General features: G+C 35.7%; 1 protein-coding gene across 3 annotated transcripts; it reads right to left on the reverse strand.

The window, feature by feature from the left end:
- Window positions 1-3,751: 3,751 nt before the first annotated feature.
- Window positions 3,752-9,702, reverse strand: LOC117632444 (serine/threonine-protein kinase ATG1t-like). 3 transcript variants are annotated; one of them, XM_034365917.1, is made up of 8 exons: window positions 9,345-9,702; window positions 7,106-7,223; window positions 6,963-7,021; window positions 6,136-6,200; window positions 5,909-6,002; window positions 5,750-5,830; window positions 5,558-5,669; window positions 3,752-4,347 (listed from the first exon to the last, which is right to left on the reverse strand). In XM_034365917.1, exons 1-8 carry the CDS (start codon window positions 9,606-9,608, stop codon window positions 4,283-4,285), a joined length of 858 nt encoding a protein of 285 aa, XP_034221808.1. In that variant the 5' UTR covers window positions 9,609-9,702; the 3' UTR covers window positions 3,752-4,282. The 3 variants fall into 3 exon arrangements, with proteins under 3 accessions (XP_034221808.1, XP_034221807.1, XP_034221806.1); XM_034365916.1 differs by having other exon boundaries at window positions 3,752-4,618; XM_034365915.1 differs by having other exon boundaries at window positions 3,752-5,669.
- Window positions 9,703-15,533: the final 5,831 nt, after the last annotated feature.

Below are 15,533 nucleotides of genomic sequence, written 5' to 3' on the forward strand. Positions count from 1 at the left end.
GCCCACCTTTGTCCCACTCCTCAGAACAAAGGAGGACATCTAGTTTCCTTTCTCATTTATGAGCACATGTATATCCTTTTCTGATAAGTCTTTCTCTAGAATTTTCTTCGTCATTCATTAGGAAAACTACATAAAGAAAGAAGGGAAATTCCATACATTATTTCATTGACTAATCTGTCTTCCTCTAGAATTTTCTTCGTCATTTAATATGAAAATTACATAAAGAAAGAACGGAAATTCAATACATTATTTCATTGACTAATCCTTCTTCCGTTTTGTTTGTTCCCCCAATACACAATATGAACTCGTAAGAACTATGCTTCATTAAGTTAAGACATAATAGAAAATTGGCAGACCAGTTAAAGAAAGGCAGTGTGCATGCGATGAAATGCGAAATATAAAAAATTCCACATGAGAAAGAAGTAACTGTTAGTGTTTGTTTCATTGGATGAAATAGGATCCTTCACTAAAATACACACCTAAGAACTATGCTTGCAAAATCAATATTACGTATTAATACCTCTTTTAACTAATGCTTTGGTCTTGAGCATCCAAGAAGAGGAGCAACAAAAATAGAATTCGAGCAATCTCACTTTCATCGGAGGATTTCTATAATATCATGAACATGCCCTTTATGGAACCAAATGACTCAAGATATTACAATCAAGGCAGACTTTCTGAAATTCAATTCCAACTTCTAAGCTCATAGTTACTACCAAAACAGTTCTCTAAAATGGCAAAAATGCACCTTTCAAGGCCAAACCAAAGGAATGGGCCTAAAAACATCACGATCCATGGAAAAGTGATGGAGCTTGAAGATCTTAACACCCAGACACACGTTCCCCCAACCAATGAGTTTTAACACCCAAACACACGTTCCACTAACAAGACAAACGTTCCCCCAACCATTCATTGGTATTTAAGTCTTCCTCTAGTCTTCATTGATTGATTGGTAAAAATCTTTCTCTAGTCTTCATTGATTGATTGGTAAAATCCTTCTTCAAGTCTTATGAATACCCACCTTTGTCCCACTCCTCAAAACAAAGGAGGAGGACATGTATTTTTCCTTTTTCATATGAGCACATGTATATCCTTTTCTGATAAGTCTACCTCTAGAATTTTCTTCGTCACTTAATATGAAAATTACATACAGAGAGAGCGGAAATTCCATACATTATTTCATTGACTAATCTGTCTCCCTCTAGAATTTTCTTCATTATTTTATATGAAATTACATAAAGAAAGAGCGGAAATTCCATACATTATTTCATTGACTAATCTGTCTTCCTCTAGAATTTTCTTCGTAATTTAATATGAAAATTACGTTAAGAAAGAATGGAAATTCCATACATTATTGCACTTCTGTCTTCCTTTTTGTTTGTTCCCCCAATACACGATATGCACTCATACATAAGTTCAGACATAATAGAAAATTGGCAGAGCAGTTAAGGAAAGACAGTGTGCACGTGATGAAGTGCGAAATATAAAAAATTCCACATGAGAAAGAAGTAATTGTTAGTGTTTGATTCATTGGATGAAATAGGATCCTTCACTAAAATACACACCTAAGAACCATGCTTGCAAAATTAATATTACGTATTAATACCTCTTTTAACTAATGCTTTGGTCTTGAGCATCCAAGAAGAGGAGCAACAAAAATAGAATTCGAGCAATCTCACTTTCATAGGAGGATTTCTATAATATCATGAACATGCCCTTTATGGAACCAAATGACTCAAGATATTACAATCAAGGCAGACTTTCTGAAATTCTATTCCAACTTCTAAGCTCATAGTTACTACCAAAACAGTCCTCTAAAATGGCAAAAATGCACCTTTCGAGGCCAAACAAAAGGAATGGGCCTAAAAACATCATGATCCATGGAAAAGTGACGGAGCTTGAAGATCTTGACGTTCCCAGTCAGGAAACCTCTTCTAAAACAATTTTTCTTTTTGGAACTTGATCTCAACTGGTGCATTGTGGCCTTTTGGGAATCAAACTCATCAGTAAAAGCACTTTCTATATAGATTACAGACTGCATCTGAGTTCCCATAATTGTTTTTACATCTCAACTCTTCTCAAAAACCTTGAAAAACCTATGCGAATAAAATTCATGGAAGGACAGGCAGTGAACTGCAATACTGCATCAATCAGTCAGGGGCTTCTTCATAAAGACAAAGGACCAAGAGCCGATCCCGAAACCAATTTATAGTTTGATAAGCCTGTACTTCTCATTATGATATCAAAATAAATATCTTCAGTTTTCTATACACTTGAAAACCATGTAAGCATATTCTTGTTTCTATTACTACTTTATTCCCCTCCGTGAATGAGAGTCTTGTGGGATTTACACGAGGAGGTAGGGATGGCTATATTTTAATCAATAACACTACGCCACATCGGCTGATTACATTGTTAGGAACCTTCATCATTGCTGAGTTGGATTAGTGACAAGCTGGCATAGTCAATTTGTTAATTGATTAGTTAAGAAATTAGTTTCTAACCGAATTGGTTAATGAGAGCTTCACAGCTATATTAGGCAATTATTGTATCAAGAATGAGTTGTAGAGAATATTGTACTGTTTTGATAATTCAATAAAGAATACTTGTTACTTTGTGTAATTCTAAGGTTAAGGTTGAAAAGGGTTTAACAAACATAATCATATGTGACAGCTGTTAAAAGTTTTATATAGTTCTGCTAGTAACTTTCTCTCCGAGGAGGGGCCTTGTGTCTTATTAGGTAGTTGGTAAGGCAAAGCTAACTAAGGCAATTAAGAAGATCAACCACACTAACTGAGACACAGCCCATACTCCTACCGAAGGCAGCAGTGGGTAATTCCGCAATGGGAGAAAGCCCGACAGAGCAATGCCGCGCGAAGGTAGAAGAGGCAACGAAAGCAACGGCTTTCTTTGTGCTAGCAGCAGCGGTAAAACAAAGGATGCAAGCATTATCTGAATGATTAGGCTTAAAACTGTAGGTGGCTGGTATAGTCCACCTATTACTAAAGTTATTTGCAAATTGACACATTATCTACCACATTATGTGGTACAATCCTCTAGTCTTTCTCCAATGAGTTTTAACACCCAAACACACGTTCCCCCAACCAATGACTTTTAACACCCAAACACACGTTCCCCTAACCAGACAAACGTTCCCCCAGCCATTCATTGGTATTTAAGTCTTCCTCTAGTCTTCATTTTGATTGATTGGTAAAAATCTTTCTCTAGTCTTCATTGATGGATTGGTAAAATCCTTCCTCAAGTCTTATGAACACCCACCTTTGTCCCAATCCTCAAAACAAAGGAGGACATGTATTTTTCCTTTTTCATATGAGCACATGTATATCCTTTTCTGACAAGTCTACCTCTAGAATTTTCTCTGTCATTTAATATGAAAATTACATAAAGAGAGAGCGGAAATTCCATACATTATTTCATTGACTAATCTATCTCCCTCTAGAATTTTCTTCATCATTTTATATAAAAATTACATAAAGAAAGAGCAGAAATTCTATACATTATTTCATTGACTAGTCTGTCTTCCTCTAGAATTTTCTTCGTAATTAATATGAAAATTACATTAAGAAAGAATGGAAATTCCATACATCATTTCATTTGTCTTCCTTTCTGTTTGTTCCCCCAATACATGATATGCACTCGTACATAAGTTCAGACATAATAGAAAATTGACAGACCAGTTAAGGAAAGGTAGTGTGCATACGATGAAGTGCGAAATGTAAAAAATTCCACATGAGAAAGAAGTAACTGTTAGTGTTTGTTTCATTGGATGAAATAGGATCCTTCACTAAAATACATACCTAAGAACTATGCTTGTAAAATCAATATTACGTATTAATACCTCTTTTAACTAATGCTTTTGGTCTTGAGCATCCAAGAAGAGGAGCATCAAAAATAGAACTCGAGCAATCTCATTTTCATAGGAGGATTTCTATTATATCATGAACATGCCCTTTATGGAACCAAATGACTCAAGATATTACAATCAAGACAGACTTTCTGAAATTGAATTCCAACTTCTAAGCTCATAGTTATTACCAAAACAAAAGGAATGAGCCTAAAAACATCACGATCCATGGAAAATTGATGGAGATTGAAGATCTTAACTTTCCCAATCAAGAAACCTCTTCTAACACAATTTTTTCTTTTTGGAACTTGATCTCAACTGGTGCCTTGTTGCCTTTTGGGAATGAAACTCATCAGTAAAAGCACTTTCTACATAGATTTCAAACTGCATCTGAGTTCCCATAATTGTTTTTACATCTCAACTCTTCCCAAAAACCTTGAAAAACCTATGCGAATAAAATTCATGGAAGGACAGGCGGTGAACTGCAATAGTGCATCAATCAGTCGGGCATCCTCATAAAGACAAAGGACCAAGAGCCTCTACCAGATTGGGATCCTACATGGTTATACCATGCTTTAACCCATGTACCAGAATCTTCTACAGTTTGGACTGTGCCATATCTGCAATGTTTAAGTTTATTTTCGGTTAAGACTACAATGACATTGGCACTGTCTCACAGCCCTTATCCTCATCTTTCATGCTCCTCCTTGACCTTGAAGAGAACACTCAACCTCCCATATTGTTTCCCTACAACTATAAAAGAGAAAAATCACCTAAATTCATGGTCCCTATGGCTAGAACCATCAAACCAATGTCTCACCAACATTTTTAGGTTACATTACATCTCCATGAAAACCACAATACCGAATGAATAAAACTTCAACTTTATGCTCACATAGACAATAAACTGAAATTGGGAAGCGCAGATACAAAAATCTCATCTATATTGATTTTCTTTAATCAAAATTCAAATCACTCAATTATCCTCAACATGCAAGAGCAAGGTATTGAACCTGATATGTAAGACTCAATAAAATTTTACTAATGAAACTTCAAACATGAAAACCTTTTACAAATTCTACTTGTATACCCTAAAATTTCACTCATCTTCAACGTGCAACTGTTCTTCTAGATGGCTAATGAGGAAAGCTTTAGTTTGAATCTAAATGCAGTCGATTCCATGAAAGTTTTTCGTTATGTAGTTATTTAGGCAGATCAGGTATCTTCTGTTTTCAATCTATCGGCTCTTCTTAACATTAACAGTTCAGAGTCAAACAAAAAAAAACAAAAACAAAAAACAAAAAAAAAAAAATTTGAATGGCTCAACAATTGAAATAGGGTTTCGATGTGGGAAATTTGGGTGTCGGACAGATTGAGTTTTTTTATTTATAATAATTTTGTTTTCCTTGTACGAAGTCAAAATTAGAGGTTATTCACCCTTACATGCATTCAGAGAATTGATTTGTAGAGGTAATGGGATTTGATCTTAGCTCTAGGTATCAGCAGGGTTGAAAGACTGAGCGCTTGTGCATAAACTCCTTAAAGAATAGAACAATTAATACCCTGGTATAACCAGATAAAATCCCAACCTGGTAGAGAATCCTGGTCCTAACAGATAAGCAATATATATAGCTAGTTTTGGTGAAGGGTACAATAAGAATATAAGAAATTGAGGAAGGTATAATGCTAGACCTGGATTTCGAGACAACAGTTTTGAACATATATCAACAGAGTCTGGATGCAACCGAGAAAGGATGAGTTGGTCAAAAGGGAGACATGTAGATGACTTGATGTTCTTAAGCACCTGGAAAGTAAAAAAATCTATCACTATTTGAGCGAGCATGTTTAAAGGAGTTTGTATGGCAAAAACTAGTACGTTGATACCTGAACATTAGTCCTACCAGGAAAGGGAGGGCAACCATTAAGAAGCTCAAAAAGAATTACACCAACACTCCACATGTCCACCTATGAAAATCGAAACCTTTATTTCTGTTCATCCTGATTGAAAAGGGAAAATGGCATGAGCTCTGGACAAGATCATACCTTTCCATCATATCTTTCAAACTGAAGAACTTCAGGTGCCATGTATAATGGGGATCCACAAACTGTCTCCGCATAATCACCTGGATGTAAACTTCTGTCCATAGTAGAAAAGAAAAGGCAAAAAATGAAACTTCCAAATTTAATTGCTTTAAATCATAGTAAATAATATATAATAAAAAGGGTTTCAGGATGAATTTCCACATATGTCCCTCTATGCTAGAGGTTACCTTGAGAGACCGAAATCAGCTACCTTTAGCACTGCATCATCATCACTGCGAGAGAGTAGAATGTTCTAGTCCAACAAAACAAAGGAATTCAGGAAATTTGAGAATTATGATGTTGCGCAAACCATAGGAAAAACACTGCATTTGCAGGTACTATGTAGAAAACCAGAAAACAAATTGCAACTTTTTTACTCTACTTTAGAAAATTACAGCATTGTCAGAACAACAATTAGTTGTCATGTAAAATTCTGAAGTAGCATTTTATGCGACAAGACATCACTAAGACTAGAAATTTCAAAAAGCTTCAAGAAAAAAAGACATGGAAGTTTCCAATTTGAAGACTCCAAACCCAAAAGAATCTGTTAATATTTAGAAGTAATTTTTGGTAATTTTTTTTTTTTTTCAAATCCTAGTTGTTGAGTGGAAACCATTGGTGAAGTTTAAAAACAGGGTCACTCCAATCTATTAATGCAATTTACACGTAAGGGGGCAATGAATTAGGTAAGGATCAAAGTTCAACCAATATAGATTCAATTCATAAAATCCGATCCTATAATGTAGATTTATATATGAGTTTAAAATTCAATAAAATCATGTTCAAATAAGATTCATAATTGTGAATATCAAAATCAGATTAAGAATGTCCTTTTGGGTTCTTGCTTCTCCAGCATTGTGAGACAAACACCCAGGTGCGAACTGAAAGTTGATCTTCTGTGGATATTCAACCATAGGGCCCATATAACCCATAACTTCCCTGGCAAAAGAAAATAATGGCTACAAATAGGAAAATTTATTTTTGTTGCCATTGTCCTATAAAATCCTGTTTTTACCTCTGGTTTTAAGTCTCTATGAATGATGTGGTGAGAATGTAGTATTTCCAAACCAGCCCCTGGACAACAAGAATTTGATTAGATGCAGACTGTAGAAGCAGTGTAAAGCCTTATTACAAATTAAAATGAAAATAAGAAGCTACCAAGCTGCTGCATAAATTTCCTAGCGATCTGTTCATGAACTCTCCCATGTTGCCGAATATAGGCTGCCAAATTTCCCCCATTGCAGAATTCCAGGACCAGGAATATGCAACCTTCATTCTGGGTTGAAGACATGAATAACTCACTAAATAATAGCCAAATAACACGCTGGTTTCCAACAGTTAAAAGGTTTGGTGCCTGGATATCTTCATTTATATAATCTCACTCTCTTCCGCTTCCTTTTCCCTATCTACACAATTCCGTTATGGCATGTTTACTTATCAGGAATGGGTATTGGAATAATTCCAATTCATGACTTACCCGGCGTTTGCTAACACATAAGGAATAAAAAAAATTGGGTTCCTTGTTAAAATCTGTAATCAAATACCCTCAAAACTAGGAATTGGATTAATTACAGTCCTTACACATAAAATATACTGTGAAACTAGTTTGATGTTTAGAGAACAATCCCATGTTCACTTCCAAACTTCTATGAAAATTCATAAAGATAGAGATTGAGAATTTGGGGTTCTAAATGGTTGAGTTGTGATTATGGAATCCCTCAAGAACAACCCCTGCATTCAAAATCTGCTGTGAAAGTAGTTTAGTGTTTAGAGGATGATCTCATGCCTACTTTTACGTTTGTATGAAACATGCTTAGTGATAGAACTTGAGAGGTTTGGGCCAGTTATCGGTAAACAATATTCTTAAATAAATTACTCATGCCTGGACATGTTTAAAAGATAAGTAAGTGATTCATGACAGTGAAGGCTGGAAAGAGTGTATTGAGGATCACTCAAATCTACGTGAAGCATTATACTACTCATGTAGACAACGACAACAATGGTGCATAACAGTCCTAGAATCAAGTAGGTTAGTAAGTCTAAGTCTAATCAGTTGAATCCTGACTCGACCCATGTTTCTTGCTTAGGTTTTCTGCATTAAAAGTTTGACTAAAAAATTGAATCGAAGATCAAGATGTCCTTGTATTCATCCAAACACGTGTATATCTGAAAGTACTCATGTGAGATGAGAATTTTTGTTGTATTTGTAAAAAACAAATTAGTGTGCCAGTATTTAGGAATGTCAACAGAAACCTATCCACCCCCTCTAGGTTTCTTATCCATTATATTTGGATCTTAAATAGTGGTATAGTGACATGCCAATGCCGTATATCTTTTAGAAGGTTCTGTAGATAGACTGAAGATTGCTGGGATAATAACCAATTTCCAAGGATTTCTTAGGATAATTCTAGCAAAGGTCCTTTGGGCTGTAAAGGATAATTTAACTAAATAGAATGAAGAGGTATCTGACAACATGAAGATCAAGAAACAGAATGGTGGAAGGAGATTAAGGGCCGGAGAGCCAGCATAGATGCAAAACTGGTGGAGTGGGGCAGGCAGCACATAGGTTTGAGACTTCAATCATCCATAGGTGAGAGAAAAATAAAGAGAGATTCACTATTATACCCAATATAGGAGCCTAAATTATAAAAAAAACCATATATGAAATGGATTTTAGAAACACACCCAAAACCCATTTACAACATAACAAAAAAGCTTTTAACTTCTTTTAAATTAAAAAACTACCATTGATTTCTTAAAACAAACCCAACCCCAAAACCTCATTAAAAAACCAAAAATACTCAATAGGGCATCAAAGTAATTTAATAATCAAAATTAAATTCAATAGGTCCAGCAGTCATTTTTGGGGTATGTTTATAAAAATTAAATAGTATATTGTTTATTTATAGTTTTAGTGCTAAGAATGGGTATATGACTAAATATCTCAAAAAAAAAAAAAAAAACCTATTTGGAGGGGGAAAAATTCAATCCAACAACCAATCAAAAATAAAAAAACCAGCTCAGAACTTAATCTATGGCAAAGGCTTCTCTGCATTCACAATGCAAGCATAATAAATCGTTCATACTCAAAAATCACCACGGCTACTACCGGGTGGATGGATGAACCAATTACTAATATTATTCCTCAAATATTTTAAGCAAAACCCAATCAATCACCAACAGAAAAATCAAAAGACACACAAGTTGAAGCGTTACTAGCCATTAAAAACTAGTTTCACTAAAATATGGAAATTTAGAAACTCCAAATTTCCTACAATATTTCTCTGATTCAACCAAACTAATAAAATGGGTATATGGAAAAAAAAATTAAAAATTAAAAAAACCACAAAATAAAAATTAATCGAAGAAATTGAAGGAAAGGAGGATGATCAAGTACCTGAAAAGCTTTGAGGAGACGAACGATGTTGGGGTGGCAAACAGAGGACAAGAATTTGATCTCGCAATCCAAGCAATTCTTGAGGCGCCTGTTGAGCCGCGAGAGGAAGACCTGCTTCAGAGCCACCACCTCCCCACTTTCTGTGTGCACGGCTTTCCACACTCTGGAGAAAGAGCCTTCCCCAACCTCTGATATCAGAACGTAATCTCCTAATGCTGCTGTGCTGTTGAGTTCAGAGAGACTTGGCTTGCTTTCAGGTTCCATATGGATATTTTTGAGCTCTCAAGACTTCGCTTTGCTTTGCTTCCTCTGTAAGAGCACCTCCACCCTAAAACGAAAAGGGCAAGGCGAAGGCAAGGAAATGTTTGACACTATTTATGTGAATAGTGGTAGCCTTGTCTTTTATGGTTTCACCCCAAATTATAAGGGCAATGACAAATACTATTTATTTTACTTTATTTTTTATTTTTTATAATTAAATAATTAATTTTGATAAGTTTTTTGGATAAATTTTTTTGGTTGTCACATGTTAATATTTATTATAAAATTATCATCTAAAAATTTAGATAACATTTTTGGATAAAATTTTCAAATTAAATTTTCGATTGTCACATGTCCATATTTATTATAAAATTCATATATCACTCATCATACAATTGAAATACTTACTCACTCATCATACAATTGAAATACTCATGGTTCTCATAATCCGATACAATGGAGTACAAGGACAACTCAATCATTGACGGAAGTGGTTCCACCGAATCACGACGTGATGGAGTATTTTCCTTCGGAGGACGTAATAGTGCCATTATTTTCGACACAGAACGCACCACTGGAATCTACTGCGGGCATTGTTCACTTGAGAAGCCATGTGTAATGGTTTTCCTCTTTTTTGTTTTCCCGTGAATAATCTATTAAAAAAAGAATGGAAATGCAAGAAATATATATATATATATATAAATGACATTAAATTGAATAAAACATCAATTTTTTATTTTTTTTTTGCCTCGTCGTTAAGATTTTGATCTCTTCGAATGTTTGTCCACAACCCTCTGGCTTTGATGGAAGAGGCCATTTGTATTTGTGCACAAATGAAATTTTGTAGTAGAAATTTTGGTGTGAAAAGTGAAAAATATTGGAAGGGGATGAATTTGTATGAAGATTTGGTGTGGAAAGTGAATAAATGGTTATGTATTTATAGGGAAAAAATCCAGAATTTTTTGGTTTTTTTTATAAAAAAAATTTGATTTTTTTTTATAATTTTAATTTTTTGCAATTTTTGTAGCAAAAAAAAATCAAGTTTGTCGGATTTCTGGACAAAAACCAATCCGAGCGTCCGGGAAGAGCCACGTGGCTTTTTCCCATTAGGAGCTGTCAGCGTTGACGTCATGCGTTCACGCGCCAATGGTAAAAAAAAATTTGATTTCACCTCGCTAACGTCAGCGTTATGTCACACATGACGTCATCGACTTCGGGTTAGAGCCCAGTCAAGCATTGCCTTTGGGCTTGCCCGGGCTGGTGGGCCCTAGGGCTTGCTTGGGCTTCAGTCTTCGTGCTAGAGGGTGGAACCTGGGCTTGGGGGTCCTGTTGCCCGAGTTTGGGTGATGCGTTGCACTTGCTCTAATGACAGCGTTCTGGGTTTTCTTCACTGCGTTCTTTCCTATTGTTGTTTGTTATCTCGCGAATCACGGCACGCCAAGTGTAAAAGTTACTATTTCACATAAGTTTTTCTGCTACATTACTAATGATTCCAGGTGGAATGTCATATGTAATCACGATGTTATGATAGTTGATTTTTTTAATGAAAGTATTTTTGCTCGACGCTTCAACTCAATGTGTACCCTCATTGCTCTTTTAAAAACTTGAAACATTTCTATAACTATAACCATAGCTAACTCTCTATTTTCAATTTTTTCAAGTATTTGAAAACAAAAATTTAAGTCAAATAATATATATATATACATATATATATATATATATATATTTTTAATCAAAAAATTCTCTTTCTCTTTCCTCCTTGCCGACCCACCCTACCACTAGGGATCTATTCTCTATAGCCACCCCAGCCACCATTCACTCATCCACCTTATTCACCCTCCATCACACTCCCCACAACAACAACCAACCACACCGAAACTCCAAAACCCTAGCCACCCTCACCACGACACCACAAAGAAATATACAAATAGAGAGAAAAGCTATTTTATTGGATTCCTATATTTTCAGAGACAGAGATGGGAGATGGGTTTGGAATTTGGGGTTTGTTTATTGAGAAGCTGTTCACCCGTTTTGATTTTAATCCTGTGATGGTAGGGTAAAGTTCCCTATTGGCTTGACAACTATTGGTGGTCAACAAGTCAACTTTCTTTTGTGCGTGAGCGTGCCACTGCTAGCAGTTCAAAACCCTAGCAGACTTCTAAAATATAAATAACTTGGACTCCAAGTTACTGACTTTTAAACAAGCAATTGTGAATTTGGGTGAGGAATATCTCTCAATAAGTTCTTTTCTCGCCTCAGGCTGGTGAGGACTTCACAATTTTTCACAGTACAAAATTGGTAGTTCTGGCCAGAATAAATGAAAAGAAAGTAAACAGTTTAGGTAGAACTACCTATTACAAAGCTCAGAAAGAGAAAAAGCCAACTCCAGAAAAGACAACAGAGCGTTGGACTTCAATTTCTATCTGGGTAGCTGCTTCTGAATTGGGCTAGATTGGCTGTGTCTGTGCTGGGTTGGATCATCAACACCTTCAACTGATGAGTTTCAGCTAGAACTTCAATTTATTTTGAGCCATGGAAGGCTTGCTGAATGGGCATAATTGAGGCCTCTCCAGTCTGAAGGGAACAGAAGTGGCTAGATTGATGGTCACTGAGCTGAAATTGCGCTATGGTGTCTGTTTTGCTTGACCAAGGCTTTATGTAAATTTGTTGAGGTTTTCATATTTGTGAAAAACCTTGACTCTGCTTGACTTGGCTTTGGGCTGAACCAAATTTGTAACGAGAGAAATCTTGCTTTGTAAAACTGTTTCTCTGAACTGAATCGAAACCAGAGATTTGAATTCTAGCTGATTTGTTTATTGTGGATCAAAAGAGTTTTGGTTGCTTTAGAATCTGAAAGCCTTTGAGATCGGTTGATATTTTTGAGTTTGTCAATTGTGACTTTTGAGAGTTTTTGTCTTGATTGATTTTTTTGGCTTTCCTTTATCTATTCACCCTCTCTCTTATTTTATAGGAAATGCTGGAGTGGGGTTTTTAATCTTTGAATAATGGGCGGCAAATCTTTTCAAAAGATCTTTCTTATTAAATGCCACAAAAAGGGGAAGCTATCTATTCTGGCGAAGAAGAACCATTAGCAGTCAGTTCCCATGGTGATCTTTCCCTTGCTTTTCCCAAAAAGAAAATCAACTTTTTTTGCTATCTATTTGTTCCTTGTAAAGAAATAAAGACACAATCTGCCATGATGGTGAGTTTTCTTTTCTTGTTGAACAACTCCCTTGCTCCCTACTTATCTCTTGAGAATGTAGTTTGCTTATCTCTTGGAAAGGTCACTTGCTTTGGTGCAGAGTTTCTCTGTATATAAAAAGGGATTTTGTTCTTCTTTCTTTGGCTGCAAACAATGGAGAAGTCTTCCTGTAAGACATGCCTTCATTAACTCCCTATCAACTCCTCTATGATACTTGAAAATTTTAACTTTTCAAAGTTAGGAAGTCACGTGGGGCTCTTTTTGGGAAAACATTTTTTTAGTAAAAAAAGATCTGCTGACTTGCTTTTGAGATCAAGTGATGAGAATTTTTTAGAAGTTGGGTTTAATCCAATTTCTTAGAGGTTTTCGACCTTCTTAGTGACGAATTACCATTTAATTGGCAGTTTATTGGTTATTTTTGTGTTTTTAAGCCTCTGCCACCTTTGCAAAAAACATGGGATTTCTAATGTCGATTGGGCTGCTTTCTGGAGTCAAAGCCCATTCTTCTGTTTTTCTGTTTATAGGCCTCTTCGTCAAAATGGGCTAGCATGTGGAATTCTTAGGCCCAAACAGAAGCTACTGCTTCTTCTTTTTTATTTTTTTATTTTATTTTATACAGTTAGAGGAGTCTAGAGAGAGAGAGAGAGAGGGAGGGAAATGAGTGGAAAGATGGGATGTGACGAGTTAATAAGAAATCAAAATAGGCTGGTCCTAAATTAATTCGGTCTCCTTGTTGAAGTTGGGTATATTTAATTTAATTTATGCATGTAAGGGTTTAGATTCTTCGGGTGAGTTGGACTAGCATAATGAAAAAGCTAGCAAAAGGGCAGGCCCAGAGTCGAATTCAGCCAACAGGAACAAGCTGAAGAAAGGCGCGAGAGAGAGAGTGGAGTGATCTCAAAGAGTTTTCTATTTTCATATTTTAAACTTTACTTATACTTACTTACAGTGCTCATTCTATAGATATTTTAAAAGCCAACTCATGTTTCTACTCTATTTTCATTACGAAGATGTATCACGTCAGGATCCGTTGCTCGGACATTGGAAGATGGGTTCAATCGACGGGTTGAGTGGTTGTTACCTCGGATTTGTTTCTTTCCAGTTCCATAACTCAAAATAGGTGACCTAACGGCTGCCACCTGACTAAACATACCAATAGTCACCAGATTGTGGACCTTTCCTGTTTCGCGCCCAAATGCAGGGTCGACTTGCTCTTTTTGGGTAATAATATTTCTTACCTTCCCTTCGGTTTTCATCTTCTTGATTGGATGAGGAAGGAAGAGAGAGGGTGGCTAGGTCTGCCTCAGCAAATGTACAAAGTGGTCTGCCTCAGCAAATGTACAAAGTGGGACCTAGAAGAATTCTGCCAATTTCTTCCACCCCCCAGATACATACATACTTTTCTTCCTTTCTCCCATAAATGCCTCCCTCCCTGAATGCCCACGCATGACCCATACCAATCCTACACTCCCTTCTTCTATTGTTTCTTTGTAACTTCTTGGAAATCACGAAGAGGATTCCCAGACTGGACTGAGTAGGAGGGGAGCTGCTGTCGATATTGATCTTCCAATTCCAGGGAGAATTTGCAAAACTTCGTTTCCATCGAGAATTGAATGCATTTTTCCAGTACTTCGACCGAGGAATCTAACAGAGACAGGGGGAAGGGAGGTGTGGCTATAGAGAATAGAGCCTCAAGGATGGGTTTTTTTAAAATTTAATTTTATTATTATTTCACTTTATTTTTGAGATATTTAGTGATATACCCATTCTTAGCACTAATATTATAAATAAATCCTACACCATTGAATTTCTATAAACAAACCCAAAAAATGTACAGCTGGTCTTATTGAATTTAATATTGATTATTAAATTACTTTGATGCCCTATTGAGTGTTTTGGGTATTTTTATGAGATTTTGGGGTTGAGCTTGTTTTAAGAAATTGATGGCAATTTTGTAATTTATAAGAAGTTAAAAGCCTCTTTGTTATGATGTAAATGGCCTTTGGGTGTGTTTCTAAAATCCCTTTCATATAGGGTATTTTTATAATTTGGGCCCCTATATTGGGTATAATAGCGAATCTCCTTTTATTTTTTTGTTTTCAAATTTAAAAAATTGAAAATAGAGAGTTAATCTATATAAAAAATTGAAAATAGAGAGTTAATCTATATATTTATCTTTATATAAAGCAAAAGACAGATAATGGTGAAACATTCAAAAACCCCGAAAATACCCTTTGTCAAAGAAAAAAAAACACACCATTTTAATTAAAAGAGGGCGAAATAGTAAAACATCACTGATTTTTTTATAAAAAAAGGAAAAAAAAATTAGAGTCATGCTGTGCTTGACTCACAGGAGAAGGGTGAAGAACAGTTTAACGGTTGCCTAGAAAAGAAGAAGAGCTGAAGAACGTGGAGAAAATTTCCACGGGTTCATAACCCACGAAGCTGGCGGTTTCCACAATATCAGAACTCATCACCACCATGTTACTTATATTTTCTTCGTCCACTTTACTGGCACCCTTTTGTGCTTCAAAAATCCAAATCGCTAAGACTCAAAAACCTTCCTTTCTCATTCCGCACCACACCTGCTACCCTGTAATTGAAGGTAAAGCATTGGTTTTTTTTTTTTTTTTTTCGGTATAATGCATGTATATTTCTGATATTTCATTCAAGTTGTGGGTTCCATGAAATTTTGTATGTTTTAGGTGAGCTTATGCACAATTCAC

Source organism: Prunus dulcis, chromosome 6, assembly GCF_902201215.1.
Source record: "Prunus dulcis chromosome 6, ALMONDv2, whole genome shotgun sequence".
NCBI classification, from domain to species: domain Eukaryota; kingdom Viridiplantae; phylum Streptophyta; class Magnoliopsida; order Rosales; family Rosaceae; genus Prunus; species Prunus dulcis.